General features: G+C 43.8%; 2 protein-coding genes across 2 annotated transcripts in view; one reads left to right on the top strand and one right to left on the bottom strand.

Moving 5' to 3' along the window:
• Nucleotides 1-9,932, top strand: LOC112050158 (protein Skeletor, isoforms B/C). The gene is made up of 8 exons (XM_024088342.2): nt 1-187; nt 268-341; nt 2,153-2,335; nt 3,161-3,457; nt 4,199-4,444; nt 5,184-5,390; nt 5,902-6,751; nt 8,457-9,932. Exons 1-8 carry the CDS (start codon nt 148-150, stop codon nt 8,588-8,590), a joined length of 2,031 nt encoding a protein of 676 aa, XP_023944110.2. The 5' UTR covers nt 1-147; the 3' UTR covers nt 8,591-9,932.
• LOC112050149 (protein fem-1 homolog CG6966) overlaps nt 9,919-17,034 on the bottom strand; it is a 23,375-nt gene continuing 16,259 nt past the window's right edge. The window contains exon 3 of the mRNA XM_052889147.1: nt 9,919-13,050. Coding sequence (XP_052745107.1) covers nt 12,244-13,050 — 807 coding nt within the window. The 3' untranslated portion in view covers nt 9,919-12,243. The remainder of the gene's footprint in view (nt 13,051-17,034) is intronic.

Raw genomic sequence — 17,034 nt, 5'->3', positions numbered from 1 at the left:
TCGACGCCGGCCTCGCCCGCGCTGCGTCTCAGCACGGCACGACGCGCGACATGCCAGTCGCTACACAACCGGAAACTATCGTCGAGTGTTTTTAAAGTTCCACCCAAATGTGAAGTTAAATAATACGTGAATCGCAAAGTTTGTACGATGTTCCCGTACGTCTTACTGCTGGCCGTCCTGGCGCGAGGTGAGGATGCCGCAGAGAATACTGGACTACTAAACTTTCTCTTTCCGTTCTCAACGAGTTATTTTTGTTATAAATTCCAGGCTGTTCCAGTCAGGACGACACGGGGCCGTACCGAGGCAAGTACATCGGCAAACTGAACTCCTACCATCATCAGGTTAGTGTTCATCATATACCTACCTAGTAATAGATATGATAAACTTTCACTGGTCTGTGCCTGTGTTTGACCGTGGCATACCTTGACTCACCCGACAGCTCTGAACTGTATCGAATCGACTGTCGAAATACTTGTAGGTACGGATTACTAATACTTGCACTCATTTATATAATGTACTTACTATTTAACCTTTGATAATTAAGAAACTGGTTTATTTGGTGACTGATCCTTCACTAATTCACAATGAGTATTAATTATTTATTATGTTTTGGTGTTTTTTGAATATTTTAGAGTTATACTTATGAATAGATTAGAGATTAGAGTTATACTTGAGTTTAGAACTTTAGAAGGTAAGTATGGTAGAGTATGTGCGGTGTGGTAGTATTGTCAGCACGGAATTAATTTAATAGCTTTAGCCGCTTCGGCGTTTTCTATGATCTGTGTCCACTTGTCCAGTCAGAGTCACAGACAGGAAGTAGTATCATCACAATAATATACTGTACTCTATATTGTTTATTTACTTCCAAATAGCGCCATCTATCAAAACAAAATAAATACACTACAGGATTTTGATTTATAAAATGTTTCATATCTTTATTGATTTTCTATCAATTGAACATTGAAGTGTCTGTGTGTATTTTCTAATGTTTTCTCAAGTGCTTAAAGCTATTTATGACACATTTGCTCGTAAAGTCTCTTAATTCACCAATTTCAATATTGTAATGTATCTCATTACGCACATTTGCCGTAATGTAAAGTACACAAACGTCAATTGTAATGTTTGCTGTAATGTAATATAAAACTTTTATCATTGTCATCAACGAACTGAGATAAAATATAACGAAAAAAAACATTTTATTCTTTCATTTTAATAATTTTAACAATAAATGACAACCATTTATTTGTAACAGAAACACAAAAATATTATTTTACTTTATTAGTAGAGTCTGGCTAATGAACGTAGACTGAAATCGCCCGCCTTTAAAAAATCATTTAAACAAATTAAAAAAACATGCGTTTCCATAATTTGTTTAAATTATTATTTGTTTGTGAATACATTACTACCTATACTTTAAGTATTAAACTCAGTTATTCCAATATTTGCACTATAATTTTAGAATTTACCCCGTATTTTTTTAAATTTGGTGTGTGATTTCAGTCTCTACTTTCATTAGTCAAACTCTAATGCTGGCTATTTTTGGTGCATTTCCCTAAAAACTAAAAAAACGAACGCACTGCGCTGTGTGTGCAAAAATGACAAGCGTATCAAAATGTCATCATACGGAAAACAGGCAAAGATGCAAATTCATTTTCAGAAAGTGTGTCAAAGTGTGTTTCCTCGCAAATGTGTAATAAAACGTCGTATGTCATACGTACACTTTGATAGTTACAGCCTCTGCTTCCTTACTACAACATCGCCTCGGCTGTAATTTTCAACTTACCGCACTTATATTATAAAGTACTTACTAACAAATGATACTAAAACACAAATCTTTTTTTATTTTTATCTAATGGGATTTTTAATAAAATATAAAACAGGTTATTTTAAATTTCAATATAGTTAAGCATCGTAAAGGTTCTTTTTATCCCGAAATAAATCCATGGTTTCCGCGGTAATGGTAAAAATTTTGAAACTGAATTTGATTTAGACAAAGTCGCGGGCGTCCGGTAGTATTTCAATAGAGACAACAATTTTAAATAGCTTGTTAATGATTTGGTAACTATTGACAGATATACAGACATCTCAATTCTCGATCTTATTTACTGACGACTATTGTAAGAATATATAGCACTAGTGTCGCGGTCGGCAGGTGTCGGGCGAGGTGTACGCGGTGGACGAGTGGACGCTGCTGCTGGTGGACTTCAACTACGACGGCACCGGCGACGACACGTACTTCTGGGCCGGCGACTCGGGCCGGCCGGGCCCGCTGGGCTTCATCGTGCCCGACCAGCGCGGCACCACCAACGTGCTGGAGCGGTACAACAACGAGGAGGTGAGCTCCAGCGGGCACATATGTACACCCGTGGGCGGCGCCTGGCGCGGCCGGTGCGCTGGGCCACGTCGTGCCCGACCAGCGCGGCACCACCAAGCGCAATACAAGAAGTATCTAAAGCCAAACTGGATTGAAATCAACAAACAAATTAAAAATTTATGTGGAAAACGCATATCATTTCTACTGCGGTAGATTGATATACAAAACTTTTCATCCAAGAACCAGTTCAGTGAAGTCGTCTTATTCTGAGATCCTCTACTGTAATTTTTAATTTTAATTAATTTTAATATGTATTTGTTGTTGGGTGAATAAAGACACACTTTGGTTCGTAATAAAATAAAATAACACCTACACCAAATGAAATTTTCAACCGACGAATAACTGAGAGAAGGTCATCAATTCGACGTGTATAAAGATTTTTTTTTTTATTCCTTACAAGTTAGCCCTTGACTACAATCTCACCTGATGGTAAGTGATGATGCAGTCTAAGATGGAAGCGGGCTAACTTGTTAGGAGGAGGATGAAAATCCACACCCCTTTCGGTTTCTACACGGCATCGTGCCGGAACGCTAAATCGCTTGGCGGTACGTCTTTGTCGGTAGGGTGGTAACTAGCCACGGCCAAAGCCTCCCACCAGCCAGACCTGGACTAATTAAGAAAATCTTAATCTGCCCAGCCGAGGGTCGAACCCAGGACCTCCGTTTTGTAAATCCACCGCGCATACCACTGCGCCACGGAGGCCGTCAGAACGTGTTTATATATGAACACGCGTAACTCGTTGTCGACGTCGCTAATGTGTGTGTCGGTCGGTCGGTCGGTCGGCAGGTGCGGCTGCGGCTGCCCGACGGCAAGCGCGTGGCGCGCGTGGCGTGGCTGGCCGTGTACGACCTGGCGGCGCAGAGCGCGTTCGGCGACGTGTACGTGCCCGACGAGTTCGAGGCGCCCGCGGAGCGCACGCTCACGCCGCTGGTGGCGGCGCCCGGCGCGCGCCTGGCCAGCGGGCCCGTGCGCTTCGTGGACGCCGCCACGCTCGTCATCCCGGACTTCCGGTACGACGGCGCCGGCGACGAGGTGTACTTCTGGACGGGCGTGGGGCCGCAGCCTTCGTCGCGCGGCCTTAAGGTCACATTGTTCTTATTTTTTTATTATCAAACTGTTTAGCATTTAAGTGGAAAGGACCACATTTTGTTACCGCATCAAAAGACTTGTCTCGGTAAGAGACATAAAATTTGAAGGCGTGCAAATCACATCACACTAATATTATAAAGGCGATAGTTTGTGTGTAAGTGTGCAAGTGTGTAAGTATGTTTGTTCCTCTTTTACGCTGCGGCTACAGAAGCGATTTGGCTGAAATTTGGAATGGAAATAGATTTTACTCTGTATTAACACATAGGCTACTTTTCATCCCGGAAAAATCCAAGGTTCCAGCGGAATTTGTGAAAAACTGAATTCTACCGCTAGTTCATAATAAATTACCTACGAATGTGAAGAATGCCAAATCGTTAAATACATTTCTGTAGGTAGAAGGAAAAAAATTGTTTGTTTCGAGCTGATTGTAAAATAGTTTATTAACATCTATTTATAGTTGTTTCTCTGTAAGTGAATGTAAAATTTTCAAGGGAAATAAAGATTATTTGACCACATTTAAGGACAACGGGCACCAAAATACAAAACTATACCCAGGCCGTATCTTTACAATAGAGTGGAATAGATACAATAAGAACTCCATTGTTTAGTTTAACAGATCACTACCTCTCGGTCACCAAATGATAATTTCCGTATTCGTAATTCAATGAAGTAATTACACTAAACCAGTTGCTACGATATCTGCTGTCGTTCAATAAACAAACGAACAACGAACAGGTGCCCGACGAGGACGGCTACCTGGAGCCGCTGCGCGCGTACTCCGGCGAGGACGTGCGCCTCACGCTGCCCGGCGGGCGCACGGCGTTCGAGGTGGACTGGCTGGCCGTGTACGACGTGCGCGCGCGCGCCAGCCTGGCCGCCGTGCTCGTGCCCGACGCGCTCAACGTGCCGCCGGCGCCCGTGCGCGCGCGCGCCCGCCGCGCCACGCTGCCGCGCTGCCGACAGCTGCACCGCGACTTCCAGGTAGGGTTGCCAACCGTTCTGTCATATATATATATATATAGCATTGTATTGTAGGTACCTACAAAGAAATTTTTCATTTCTCATACTCGGAAAGTAGTGTTGTTTTGATCTAGGTATTGGGTGGAAAAAATAAAAAAAAATTAAAATTATTTATTGATCACAAGATCATCAGTAACAAATTTGTAATACAATAATAGAGTAGATCCCTGGTCCCAAACTAGCTGTAACTGTATCTTGGGAGCCAGTGGATTCCCATTAGTGTTACTTATTAAAATTAAGATAATCTGTAGTAGGCAAAAACAAGAAAGGTGTATTCGTAGAACAATATCAAACACAAATAAATTAATTTTTGTGCGTGTGTATGTGTATATTTGTGTGTAGGGTAAAATAATCAATTCCTACTCGTACTAAAGCCGCCCTCGCTACGCTCGTGCTCGTTTAAATACCTCAGGAATTGATTCTTTCCACCATCGGTTAACAATCTACTATTTTCTTGTGCGCTTTTTAGGCTTCAGTAGCTTAAGCATAATTTTTATTCATTTGACACTATTATTTTTGTAAAAATACAAGAAGTGCAAATAATGTAGTTTTTAGAAATAAATAAGAAACGAAAATAATTGTATTTTCTCATAATTAAGAAAATAGATACGTATTGTATTTTCCTTAGTGTATTATATTTTAGCTTAAATCTTAAAAATAGTATATTATTGTGAAAAAATGTGGGCAACCCTACTTGCAGGTGTCGTGGGAGGTGTTCGGCGGGCAGGTGACGCTGCAGCTGGCGGCGCGCCTGGGCGACGACGAGTACATGGCGTTCGGCGTGTCGGGCTCGTCGACGAGCTCGCAGATGCTGGGCGCGGACGTGGCGGTGGCGTGGTTCGACGCGCGGCTGCAGCGCGGGCTGGCCACCGACTACAACGTGACGGCTGTGGCGCCGTGCGTGCAGGTACTGCGCTGTGTCTGTTTGTTTGTTTGTTGAGTAAGTCGGTGGAGCAGACTAAATTCTCAGAGCAGGTTCTAAGCTTTACGTGTCAACTGTCAAGGATGGCAGATACACAAAGTAACACTTTCAATCGCTACCGGAACGACCACTTGACTTGCTAATACAGTTCTACCCTCTAACTATAATACTGATCAAGTATAGCGCTGATACTATCATACGTAGGTAAACCAAGATTATCTGTCACAGGGCAGGTAGTCAAGCACGAGCAGGATCACGGACTGGCAACCGCTAGTAGCAGGATTAAAGACGTCTTTTACAGCTAGCCAATACCCTTCCCCGCTCGTGTTTCCTCCCAGCCATGTAACCAACAATGCAATGGCCTGACCATACGGATAACTCACCCACTGAACTTATGAACTATTTCACTTTCACTATTTAACAAATGGAAGAAGACTATCCATTCCGAGATCGCGATAACAACTTCATATATAATCATATTGAATTTTTGTTCCAGGTGTTGGGGCGCTGGCAGGGCGTGTGTCGCGACGAGCGCGTCGGCGGGCTCGACTCCAACCAGGTGTTCAGCGCCAGCCGCGAGGACGGGCTCACGGTCGTCAGCTACCGGCGCAGCCTGCAGCCCGCGGAGGACGCGGACCGCGAGTGGCCGCTGGACCGCGCCGTGTTCGTGGTCTGGGCCGTGGGCGCGCTCGACCACGCGCGCGAGCCCGCCTTCCACCGCCTGTGGCCGCGCGCCGACGTGCAGCTCGTGCTGGGCGGCGCCGCGGCGGACGACGACTGCGTGGACTTCGCGCCGGCGCCGCGCCGCGCGCCCGCCGCCTGGGAGCGCGCGCAGCTGTTCGACCCCGCGCTGCGCGTGTTCCGCGCCGCGCTGGGGCCGGCCGGCGGCGCGCGCGGGATGGCGGCGCGCGGCCCGGCGCCGGCGCGCGCCTGGTACGTCAACGGGCAGCTGGCGCCCGACCTGCAGCTGCGGCGCGGGCTGGGCTACACGTTCCTGGTGGCGGGCGGCGCCGACCCGCACTCGGCCGCGCTGTACCACCCGCTGGTGCTCACGGCCGAGCCGCACGGCGGGCTGGAGCGGCTGGCGGACGCGGAGCAGCGCGCCGTGCGCGTGCTGGCGGGCGCGCGCGCCACGCGCCGCGGCCGGCTCAGCCCCACGGCGGCGGGCGCGCTGTGCGCCGCGGAGCTCGCGCCGGGCCACGACCCGCGCCGCGACAGCTTCGACACGTTCCGCGCCTTCAACCGCAGCCTGGTGTGGCGCTGCGCCGGCGCGCCCGCCACGCTCACCGTGACGCCCAACTCCTCGTGGCCCGACCGCGTGTACTACCACTCCTTCACGCACGCAGGTACAGCTCTCTCTGTGCCACACGTGACGTCACCGTTGACGTGACGTCTCACACACACACACACACACACACACACCTGCACCGTAGGTGATGCTCACGAACTCACCTCCACTAATAGCTAATCTGTATTGTCATTCATCATCAATATCAACTCATATTCGGCTCATTGCTGAGCTCGAGTCTCCTCTCACAATGACAGCACCACGCTCGCCCAATGCGGATTGGCAGACATCACACACGCAGAGAATTAAGAAAATTCTCTGGTATGCAGGTTTCCTCATGATGTTTTCCTTCCCTACCGTTTGAGACACGTGATATTAAATTTCTTAAAATGCAAACTGAAAAGTTGAAAGTGCATGCTCTGGACCGGATTCGAACCCACACCCTCCGGAACCGGAGAATGTCGGTTCGAATCCTAAATGGGCTTAGTGGTCAACACTAACGAGGAGCGGAATCTTTTCATTTTTAATAAAAATCGTAAGATGTATCCGTTTCTCGGCTCCGCTGCCTCTCTCCGCTGCGCGCACTGGCAACCTGAGGCGGCAACAAATTTTTAAATTAACTACAATTTTGATTAATTAGAACAGTTAAATAATGTAGTTGATATATTTTTTATAAAAAAATTAGTAATAGTTATTAGAACATTATGATATAAGTGCGGTAAGTTGAAAATTACAGCCGAGGCGATATTGTAGTAAGGAAGCAGAGGCTGTAATTATCAAAGCGCACGTATGTCATACGACGTTTTATAACGCATTTTCAGAAAACACACTTTGAACACACTTTCTGAAAGTAAATGTGCATCTTTGCCTGTTTTCCTTATGACGACATTTTGATATGCTTGTCAAGTGCGCACACCAGCGTTTGTTTTTTTAGACAAATGCACTAAAAACAGCTAGTATTACTAATAAAGTAAATTAATATTTTTGTGTTTTTGATAAGTACATGGTTCACATTGATTGTCAAAATTATTAAAATAATAAAAATATATTTTTATTATACATTATTATTATCTCACAAAGTTAATTTTATTCATAAAGCAAAATCATTTTGTTGAGCACTTTTCTGACATAAAAACTCTTTGCCAATATTTAAAAAAGTACCGTTCCTTATTAGACGGATGATAAAGATTTTATATTACATTACGGCACATGTGCATTTCACTTTACATTACGGACAAGTGCGTATTGAGATACATTACGATATTGAAGTTGGTGAAATTGTCGATACTTTACGAGCAAATGTAATAAATAAATTAAAATAAATAAGGTATAAAATGGCATGCGTTTTCTACATTCGATTTAATTTGTTTGTTGATAAAAAATCCACAATGAGTCTGGCTTCAGTCTCAGACCAATTATAGAAGGACCTGTATAGCACTCATAGTCACGAACAAAATTGTCTGTCATTTTCTGAGGAAAACGAGCTTAGATTTGGTATATATCTTATACTAAACTAAAAGTTTTTGTCCGTTTTTTACACAATTCAATTACACAAAAAGGTATTTTTACGGAGCTCTTTAACCGACCAACACGATTACAACTATTTAACATCGATTTTATAGAGACAGTTTTTATAATCGCATTTGATCGTTGATCATATACTTTGACAGAAAAGTAAAGTCTAGTGAGGCAGGTCCTATACAATAATTGGTCTGAGGCTTCAGTATACCTACGTAACGCACGTGTTCACTCGGCTGTTGCAGACATGGGCGGCCGCATCTTTGTGGTGGACCGCCATCGACGCAACGTCGCCCGCAGCGCGGCGCCGCCGCCCGCAGCCGTCTCGCTCGCGCCGCTGCTGCTGCTCGCAGCCGTCTCGCTCGCGCTGCGCCGCTGACGTCACGCGACAGACCACGCCGCACACGACTAACTGTGTCAGATTGTGACACTAAACTAGTGAGCAAGTGTTTTGTGACAATAAACTGGAATTCAGTGAGTGTGACGTGACTCCTTGCTCCAAGCGTGCTCAGAGTGTATTTATTGAAACAATTGTGGTGAGGTAAAGAGACGGAGGGAAGACTGTACTGAGTGTTGAAGCGAGACGGAGCGATAGACTGGGTAGAGTAGGAGTTGTAATAGGTAATAGGTGACGTCTCGGAAATAAGCTGCGAGGTTGCACATAAAGTATGCTGCCCTGCCCTACTACGCTACCGCTGATGCCTAAAACTCTCGATGTTCTTTAGCGTCATAAAGTTATCACCGTACTGTAACAATTTGGCTGCACCGGGAGAACGGCACGAGCTAGGAATAGACAATATATATATGTCACAAACGAGCTCCAACCGACAACTGGTTTTGACAGCTTCCGTGGCGCAGTGATGTGCGCGGTGGATTTACAAAACGGAGGTCCTGGGTTCGATCCCCGGCTGGACCAATTGAGATTTTCTTAATTGGTCCAGGTCCGTCTGGACCGTGGCTAGTTACCACCCTACCGACAAAGACGTACCGCCAAGCGTTGTAGCGATGCCGCGTAGAAACCGAAAGGGGTGTGGATTTTCATCCGCCTCCTAACAAGTTAGCCCGCTTCCATCTTAGACTGCATCATCACTTACCATCAGGTGAGAAGGTAGTCAAGGGCTCACTTGTAAAGAATAAAAAAAAGGTCAGTTCCGCTCTGCTGTGAATCCGTGGAATGTCTCTATAACGAACATGTCTCTGTAACGAACAGTCTTTGTACATAAGTATATTATATTGTATGTATAATTAGTCAAGTATATTTTGAGATCTCAGAAACTGATCAGAAAATTGGGACCAAATATTGTATTTTTGATTCCGTTTAGCTTTTTTAAATCTATCTAACGTATTTTTCTTCATAAAAGATTTTAACGCCATCTCGTACATCATTGATGTACTATCTCGTAAGGTTAGGCAGCAGTGTTGCCAGTTTGCGCTAAATTGTGTATAATTATTTTATTTCTAAATTGTAAGGATAATATGCCAAAAGCTCTGGAATAATATTCATTTTGAACTTTAATTTTTCCCTTTATTTTATTTTCTTCAGGGAATTTCGCTTTCATTTGCGGTAAAATAAGAAAAAGGGTATTGGCAACGCTGCTAGCAAGTAATACCTACAAATTATTGAGATACAACTTACAGCCAAATGTATTGCAATTAAAAATATTTATGTCTTAATTTGTATAAAAACATTACGTGTAAATAAAAGACTTGTATAACAATTATTATGCTTTATTTTATTTATCATTTAGGTATACATAATATACATATATCTAATACAATTACACACATCTTCGTAATTCTTACCTTACCTTACCTCTAAAATACCTATTCTTGAAAACGATTTTTTTTGTATATTACATTTAATATCCTTATTAGCAAAAATTCTAATAAATAAAATAAAATTTAGTTCTTAAATGTGGTTTTCTTTTGGTAGGTAATTTAAGTCACATACTAAAATATTTATTTTTGTAGCCGTATATTTGATTTAGGTTTAACGTGAAACGAAGGCTTACGGTTATACACGTAGCTAGGTGTAGCAGCATCTGACTATATATATATTTATTTTATACTATAGATATGTTACGTGACTACAAAATCACCGATAAGTGATCCGAATTAGGCTACAACACTGAGTGCATACATACACAATTTTGTGTTTAAAACCAATATATTTATGTAGCTACAGGGTGCTCGGGAGTATTTCCCATAACTCTAGGGTTACATTCTTTAAGGAAAATTAATTAAATACTAGACGTATTTAATTAATTTTCTTTAAATGGAACGAAAACATGTGTTTTATAAAAATTTTAATAAAAAAAATTCAACCGACTTCCAACTCAAAAATTAACCTAAACTAAAAAGCAAAAAATAACATCTTACCTATGTGCTACCTTCTGATCAGTTTGAAGGCGGTGCCAAGCCAGTGATGTTTTAATTCAAGTAGTTTAAATTACACAATTTCTGTGGTTCTTTCAGAAACGGCTTTAATTAAAACATGACACTGGATTGGCACCGCCTTCAAACTGATCAGAAGGTAGCACATAGGTAAGATGTTATTTTTTGCTTTTTAGTTTAGGTTAATTTTTGAGTTGGAAGTCGGTTGAATTTTTTTTATTAAAATTTTTATTTTTTAATTTTTAGTGTTAGCACACCTACTGATTGTGAACTGACTGTCCTCCGTCTTCATCACCAGACCCCATATGCAGTCACAATCCATATGGGTGGAAAGTTCTCATCAATATAAAATTTATCAAGTCCAAACACAAGGTAGCTACTGTGAACCGTCGAGGAGTTCCCTTAACTCTCCTTCATCTTCATCACCAGACCTCTAATACAGTCACAATCTATCCAGGTGGAAAGTTCTCATCAATACAAAATTATCAAGTCAAAACACAAGGTAGCTACTGTGAACCGTCGAGGAGTTCCCTTAACTATCCTTCGTCTTCATCACCAGACCCCTAATATAGTCAAAACCCATCTAGGTGGAAAGTTCTCATCAATACAAATTTATCAAGTCCAAACACAAGGTAGCTACTGTGAACCGTCGACGAGTTCTCTTCACTGTCCTTCGTCTTCATCATCAGACCCTTAATACACTCACAACCCATCTAGGTGGAAAGTTCTCATCAATACAAATAAATTAAGCCCAAACAAAAGGTACCTGCTGTAAATCGTTGACGAGTTCTATCGTCTGTGTATCGGCTCCATCATCAGACCAACTCCAGACCTTCATAAAATTGTAGTGGTTTAAAATACCTTATGGAAACACTAACAAACGCACTAGCCGTCTCTACGATTTTCGAAAGTTCCCCTCGATTTCTCCAGGATGCCATCATCAGATCCTGACATGAAAAAAATGGGACCACCCTGGAATCAAACCCTCCAAAACAAAAAAAAGAATTTTCAAAATCGGTCCACAAATGACGGAATTATCGCTGGACATGCTGGTAATTATTGAAGTGTGGAGTGCAAGTTGCAACTATCGTCGATATCGACAAAGTCAGATACAGCCTGCATCCATACCTTGGAAATATCAGAAAGTGCAAGTGCTAATATCCGACATGTCCTGAAGTAATCCAGTAAATCCCTGCACATGACAGAGTCGTCGCCACATGTGGTCCAGTACTGTCAGCATCATCTGAACTTGTCATGAATTAAAAAAAAGGCGTGTGTCACATGAAGTCGGAGTTATTTGAATTACTTTGTATGAAAACAAAGTTTATGCAGTTCGGTTCTTTAAAGTGGACCCGTCAACATCTTGTAGTTACGGGAATACTCCCGAGCACCCTGTGTAGTGTTTACACTTCCTGAACACACAACTCGACGTTGTGTAGTGTTTACACTTCCTGAACACACAACTCGACGTCGAAGACAATATTAAGGTGTTATTTTTTTAAATTACTTTCGCAGTTTACAATGTACTCTTAATGATGCTTTACATCTTTGTGATAACAACTGACGAACGTGCCGCAGTCGGCTGACAACGGTTTTCCTTCAAGGTGTCAATTGTCTATTATCTAACGTGGTCACGGCTCACGCGCGGTGCAGGTCGAGGAAGGCGCGCAGCGTGGCGGGCAGCGCGCCGGGCGGCAGCGGCACGCCGGCCGCCAGCACGGCGCGCGCCGCCAGGCACGCCAGCGACACGTGCCGCAGCGGGCACACGCGGCTGGCGCGGTTGAGCGGCACCAGCTCGGCCGCCGAGTCGCCGAAGGCGTTGGGCTGGTCCAGGTGCGCGCCGCCCGCCAGCAGCAGCTCCACCAGCTCCGTGGAGAAGTTGCGCGGCACGGCCGCCACGTGCAGCGGCGTGCAGCGCGCGGCGTTGGTGGCGCGCGCCGACGCGCCCGCGCGCAGCAGCTCGCGCGCCAGCCGCGGCGACGGGAACTCGTCCGCCGTGAGCCGCGACGCCGCCAGGTGCAGCAGCGAGTCGCCGGCCGCGCTGCGCACGTCGGCCGCCACCAGCCGCGCCGCGCGCCGGCCCACGCGCGCGCGCGCCGCCGCGTCGGGCGCCGTGCGCAGCAGCAGGTGCAGCAGCAGCGCGGCGCAGCGCAACGCGCGGTCGGCGGCGGCGCGGCGCGCGGGCGCCGGGCGGCGGGCCAGCTGCGCGCGCGCGCCGGGCAGGCGGCCGGCCAGCAGCGCGAAGGCGCGCAGCACGTCGCGGTGGCGCGGCGCGGGCGCGGCCAGCAGCAGGCGCGTGAGCGCGCAGGCGGCGGCGCCGGTGTCGGCGTGCAGCAGCGAGTCGCGGCGCACGCGCAGGCGCAGCGCCCAGCCCCACAGCGCGGCGCACTCGTGCTGGCGCGCCGCCTGCGCCAGCGCCGCGCCGCGCCGCACGAGCCGCGCCACCTGCGCGCGGACCGGACGCTCACTTGGCGTGACAACGACTGCTAGCCTCCATACATTGCTTTCAATTATACGCAATATATAACGCGACGCGCGATTTCAGCAAAGCATTCGACTCACTGGAACATGAAACAATATGGCATGCACTGAAAAACCAGAGCGTTGAAAACAAATGTATCATCATCATCATCATCATATCAGCCGATGGACGTCCACTGCAGGACATAGGCCTTTTGTAGGGACTTCCAAACATCACGACACTGAGCCACCTGCATCCAGCGAATCCCAGCGACTCGCTTGATGTCGTCAGTCCACCTGGTGGGGGGTCGGCCAACACTGCGCTTACTAGTGCGGGGTAGCCATTCCAGCACTTTGGGACCCCAACGTCCATCCAACGTCCAACTTCCAACTTAAAGACGTCTTCCAATGCGGCGGTAAATAGCTTCGGAGAGATCACATCTCCCTGACGCACTCCTCGCTGCAACTGGATTGGCCTCGTAGTCTGATCCTGAATACGGACTGACATAGTGGCGTTTTCGTACGAGCACTTCAACGCTTGGATATACCTGTAATTCGGCATCTCTGCAATGACCTTAGCACAGCCCAGGTTTCCACCGAATCGAAGGCTTTCTCATAGTCCACAAACGCTAAGCAAAGTGTCTGGTTATACTCGTGAGTCTTCTGTATAACCTGCCGCAGCGTATGGATGTGGTCTATGGTACTAAAGCCTTTTCGGAAACCGGCTTGTTCGGGAGGCTGGAAGTCGTCAAACCTATTAGCGAGACGATTCGTAATGACTCTCGAGAACAATTTGTAAACATGGCTTAGCAGCGAGATGGGTCTGTAATTCTTCAGCAAGGTGTTGTCACCTTTTTTGAAGAACAGAACCACCACGATCCTATGCCACGCCTCAGGCGTCGTGCCCTCGTGAATGACGGAATTGAACAATCGCTGAAGGACTTTAAGTATCGGTTTTCCACCCGCTTTCAGGAGTTCTGCTGTGATTCCGTCCTCACCTCCACACTAATCTCGTATAGGCTGACGTCCGGGATATCTTCGGTTCGGAAAACAAATGTATAAGGATACTAAAGAACGTTTATGCTAACAGTAAAGCAAAAATAAACCTAGAAACGGAGGGAAATCAAAATAGGAAGATTCGTACGTCAGGGTGACCCCGTATCTCCTAAGCTTTTTATATGCTAAAGCTGAATGAACTGGATAGTAAAAGTCCGAAAGTAGGATTGAGTATGAATTTACAAAAAACTAAAACTATGACAAACGGAATAAAAGAAAATATATCCAATAGATACGCGATTGATGAATATGTGTATCTAGGGCAAACAATGGCAATGAAACACTCAACAGAAAAATAAATTGTCAGAAGAATAGGAGATGCATGGAACCATTTTTAGGCTAGTACTTGGCTAGTACTTGGCTAGTACTCGTAACAGACAAGAATTAAAAAAACAAAATTACTTTAGCCCCTAGAGGCTAAAATGCTTGTTTAGCCCCGCTGTGGAGTGGTAATATGGCAGTGTTTTTGAGCAAGAGTAGTGAAAAATAGTTTTATAGTACATTGGAAATTTAATCTGCAGAGCTAGCACGGGCAAGGGAGAACTTTATCCACGGGGAGAGGATAAAACGTTTATCCCCCCACACTCGTTTTATCCACTCTCCGAGCATGGGCACGCCGGTGGATATATTATCCCCGGCGGGATTATAAACGGAGGGAAAGACTTGTCCACCCATTTGTAGATATCTTATAGATTGGCTACATACTACAAATCAATAGTCCGAAATAAACGTAAATTTGATAATATTTGGTTATTTTGTGCATATTATTTATCTGTTTTGTGTTGACATTGTATTGTTTGGTGATTGTTTTTTGCGGTGGTTTGTAGTAGGTATCTATAGTAATCCACCGATTACTTTACGATTTTAAGACTAATATTAGTAGAAAAAAAGAATTTCAAAAAATTTTAATAAAAAAAATTCAACCGACTTCAAAAATACTGACTAAACTAAAAAGCGAAAAATAACATCATACTAAGTTCTATATATCATATATATCATATTATGTTCTAATTGATGATCAGTTTGAAGGCGGTGCTAGCCCGATGATGTATGTTTTTTTTTATTAAAATTTTTTATTTTTCCATTTTTAGTGAAATCATGCTAGATATTGATCTAGCGCCAAAGGTATGTAGCTACTAGTCGTTATAAAACAGCCCAATCACAAGGTAGCTACTGTTAACCGTTGAGGAGTTCCAGTACATGTCCTTCCTTCCTTCCTTCATGTGGGAAGATCTCATTAATAGGAATCGATCAAGCCCAATCACAAGGTAGCTACTGTAAATCGTTCGGGAGATCCAGTACCTGTCCTTCGTCTTCATCATCAGACCTCATAACCCATGTAGGTGGGAAGATCTCATCAATAGGAATCGATCAAGCCCAATCACAAGGTAGCTACAGTAAATCGTTCGGGAGATCCAGTACCTGTCCTTCGTCTTCATCATCAGACCTCATAACCCATGTAGGTGGGAAGATCTCATCAATAGAAATCGATCAAGCCCAATCACAAGGTAGCTACTGTAAATCGTTTAGGAGTTCCCTCGTGTGTGTTTCGGCTCCATCATCAGATCGACTCCAGACCTTCATCCAGTTGTAGTACTTTAAAGTGGTTAATGGAAAAAATATAAAACGCTATAGTTGCCTAGTTGTATAAAAATAAAACTCATACAGAGTGTGAACTGGAACCCTATGTTTTTCTAAAATTATTAACATTTTGGGATGCCTAAAATAGATATTTTTGCTATAAGATCGCATTCTAAATGAGATAAATATATTTTTTGGAAAGCTGATTCTTATGCCTTCACATTGATACTTTCACAACTGATTGGTCATTTTTTCTTTTATGCTTTCCCTCTTTTTGTTATATTATTAAAAACTTTGAATAAAATTATTACAGACAAAGCTATGGGTCGTAACACAAACTTCAAAAAAGCCTTATCCTGGCGGCTGCGACCTTATAAGGCAAACTTTATTAAGAATCTTCTTAATTACACATATACACATCAGTGTTCCGCCCCCCTCAGCAGTGTAAAACAGTATGATTGCTATTTTAAATTGGAGTATAAATTTTGCAACATCCAAAATATTTATTACAGGCATCTAGTCCAAATGTTTTGTATTTTTTTACAAAGCGTTTTAATATAGGTTATCAATATGGTAGCCTTAACTGTTGTAAATCAGCTTTATATTTCGTCTTGGGAAACAATTTATAGACGACGATAGAATAGCGAGGAGATGAATGGTGTATTAAAATCCCGTCCTCCTAAACCTAAATACGATTTCCTTTGGATTGTAGATATTTTATACAAACAATGTATTTTAATTAAATTTTTAGTTTGTCATTTAAAATGATACGTTTATTAGCTGTAGTGACAGCTCAAACGTTTTCAAAAAATCAATTGAAAAATATTATATTTCAATCTGATTACATAACCATTAAAATTTCAGATTAAATTAAAACATCAAGGCCTAATACCTTTAAAATCCATTGTTAAAATTACCATTTTTTAATGAAAACCCTGAAATATGTCCTGCGTGTACTTTATGTTCTTATAAAGATAAGACTGTTTCTCTTAGGAAACCTGGAAGTGATAATCTTTTTCTTAGTTACAGGAATCCTATACAAATGTTACTAGTTAAACCTTAAGTCACTGGATAAAAGACGTGGTCTACAAGAGTGGTGTAGACACTAGCGTGTTAAGCTCACACACGCCATGCTTCCAAAGCGAAAGATGCGAGTTAACGTAGACTTAATGCCTAAAACCGCTGGGCGGAGCACGACTTCAACAGTCTTTGCGAGTTGTATTAAACTCGTAGTAGAGAAATTGTCTCAAATTATAATGATCCTTTTGGTTGTTCAGTTCTTCATACTTAATAAGTTACTGATTTATCTTGTTAGATCTTTATTATATTAAA

This window comes from Bicyclus anynana, chromosome 24, assembly GCF_947172395.1.
Source record: "Bicyclus anynana chromosome 24, ilBicAnyn1.1, whole genome shotgun sequence".
Lineage (NCBI taxonomy): Eukaryota > Metazoa > Arthropoda > Insecta > Lepidoptera > Nymphalidae > Bicyclus > Bicyclus anynana.
This window is presented reverse-complemented; position numbering and strand designations above follow the sequence as displayed.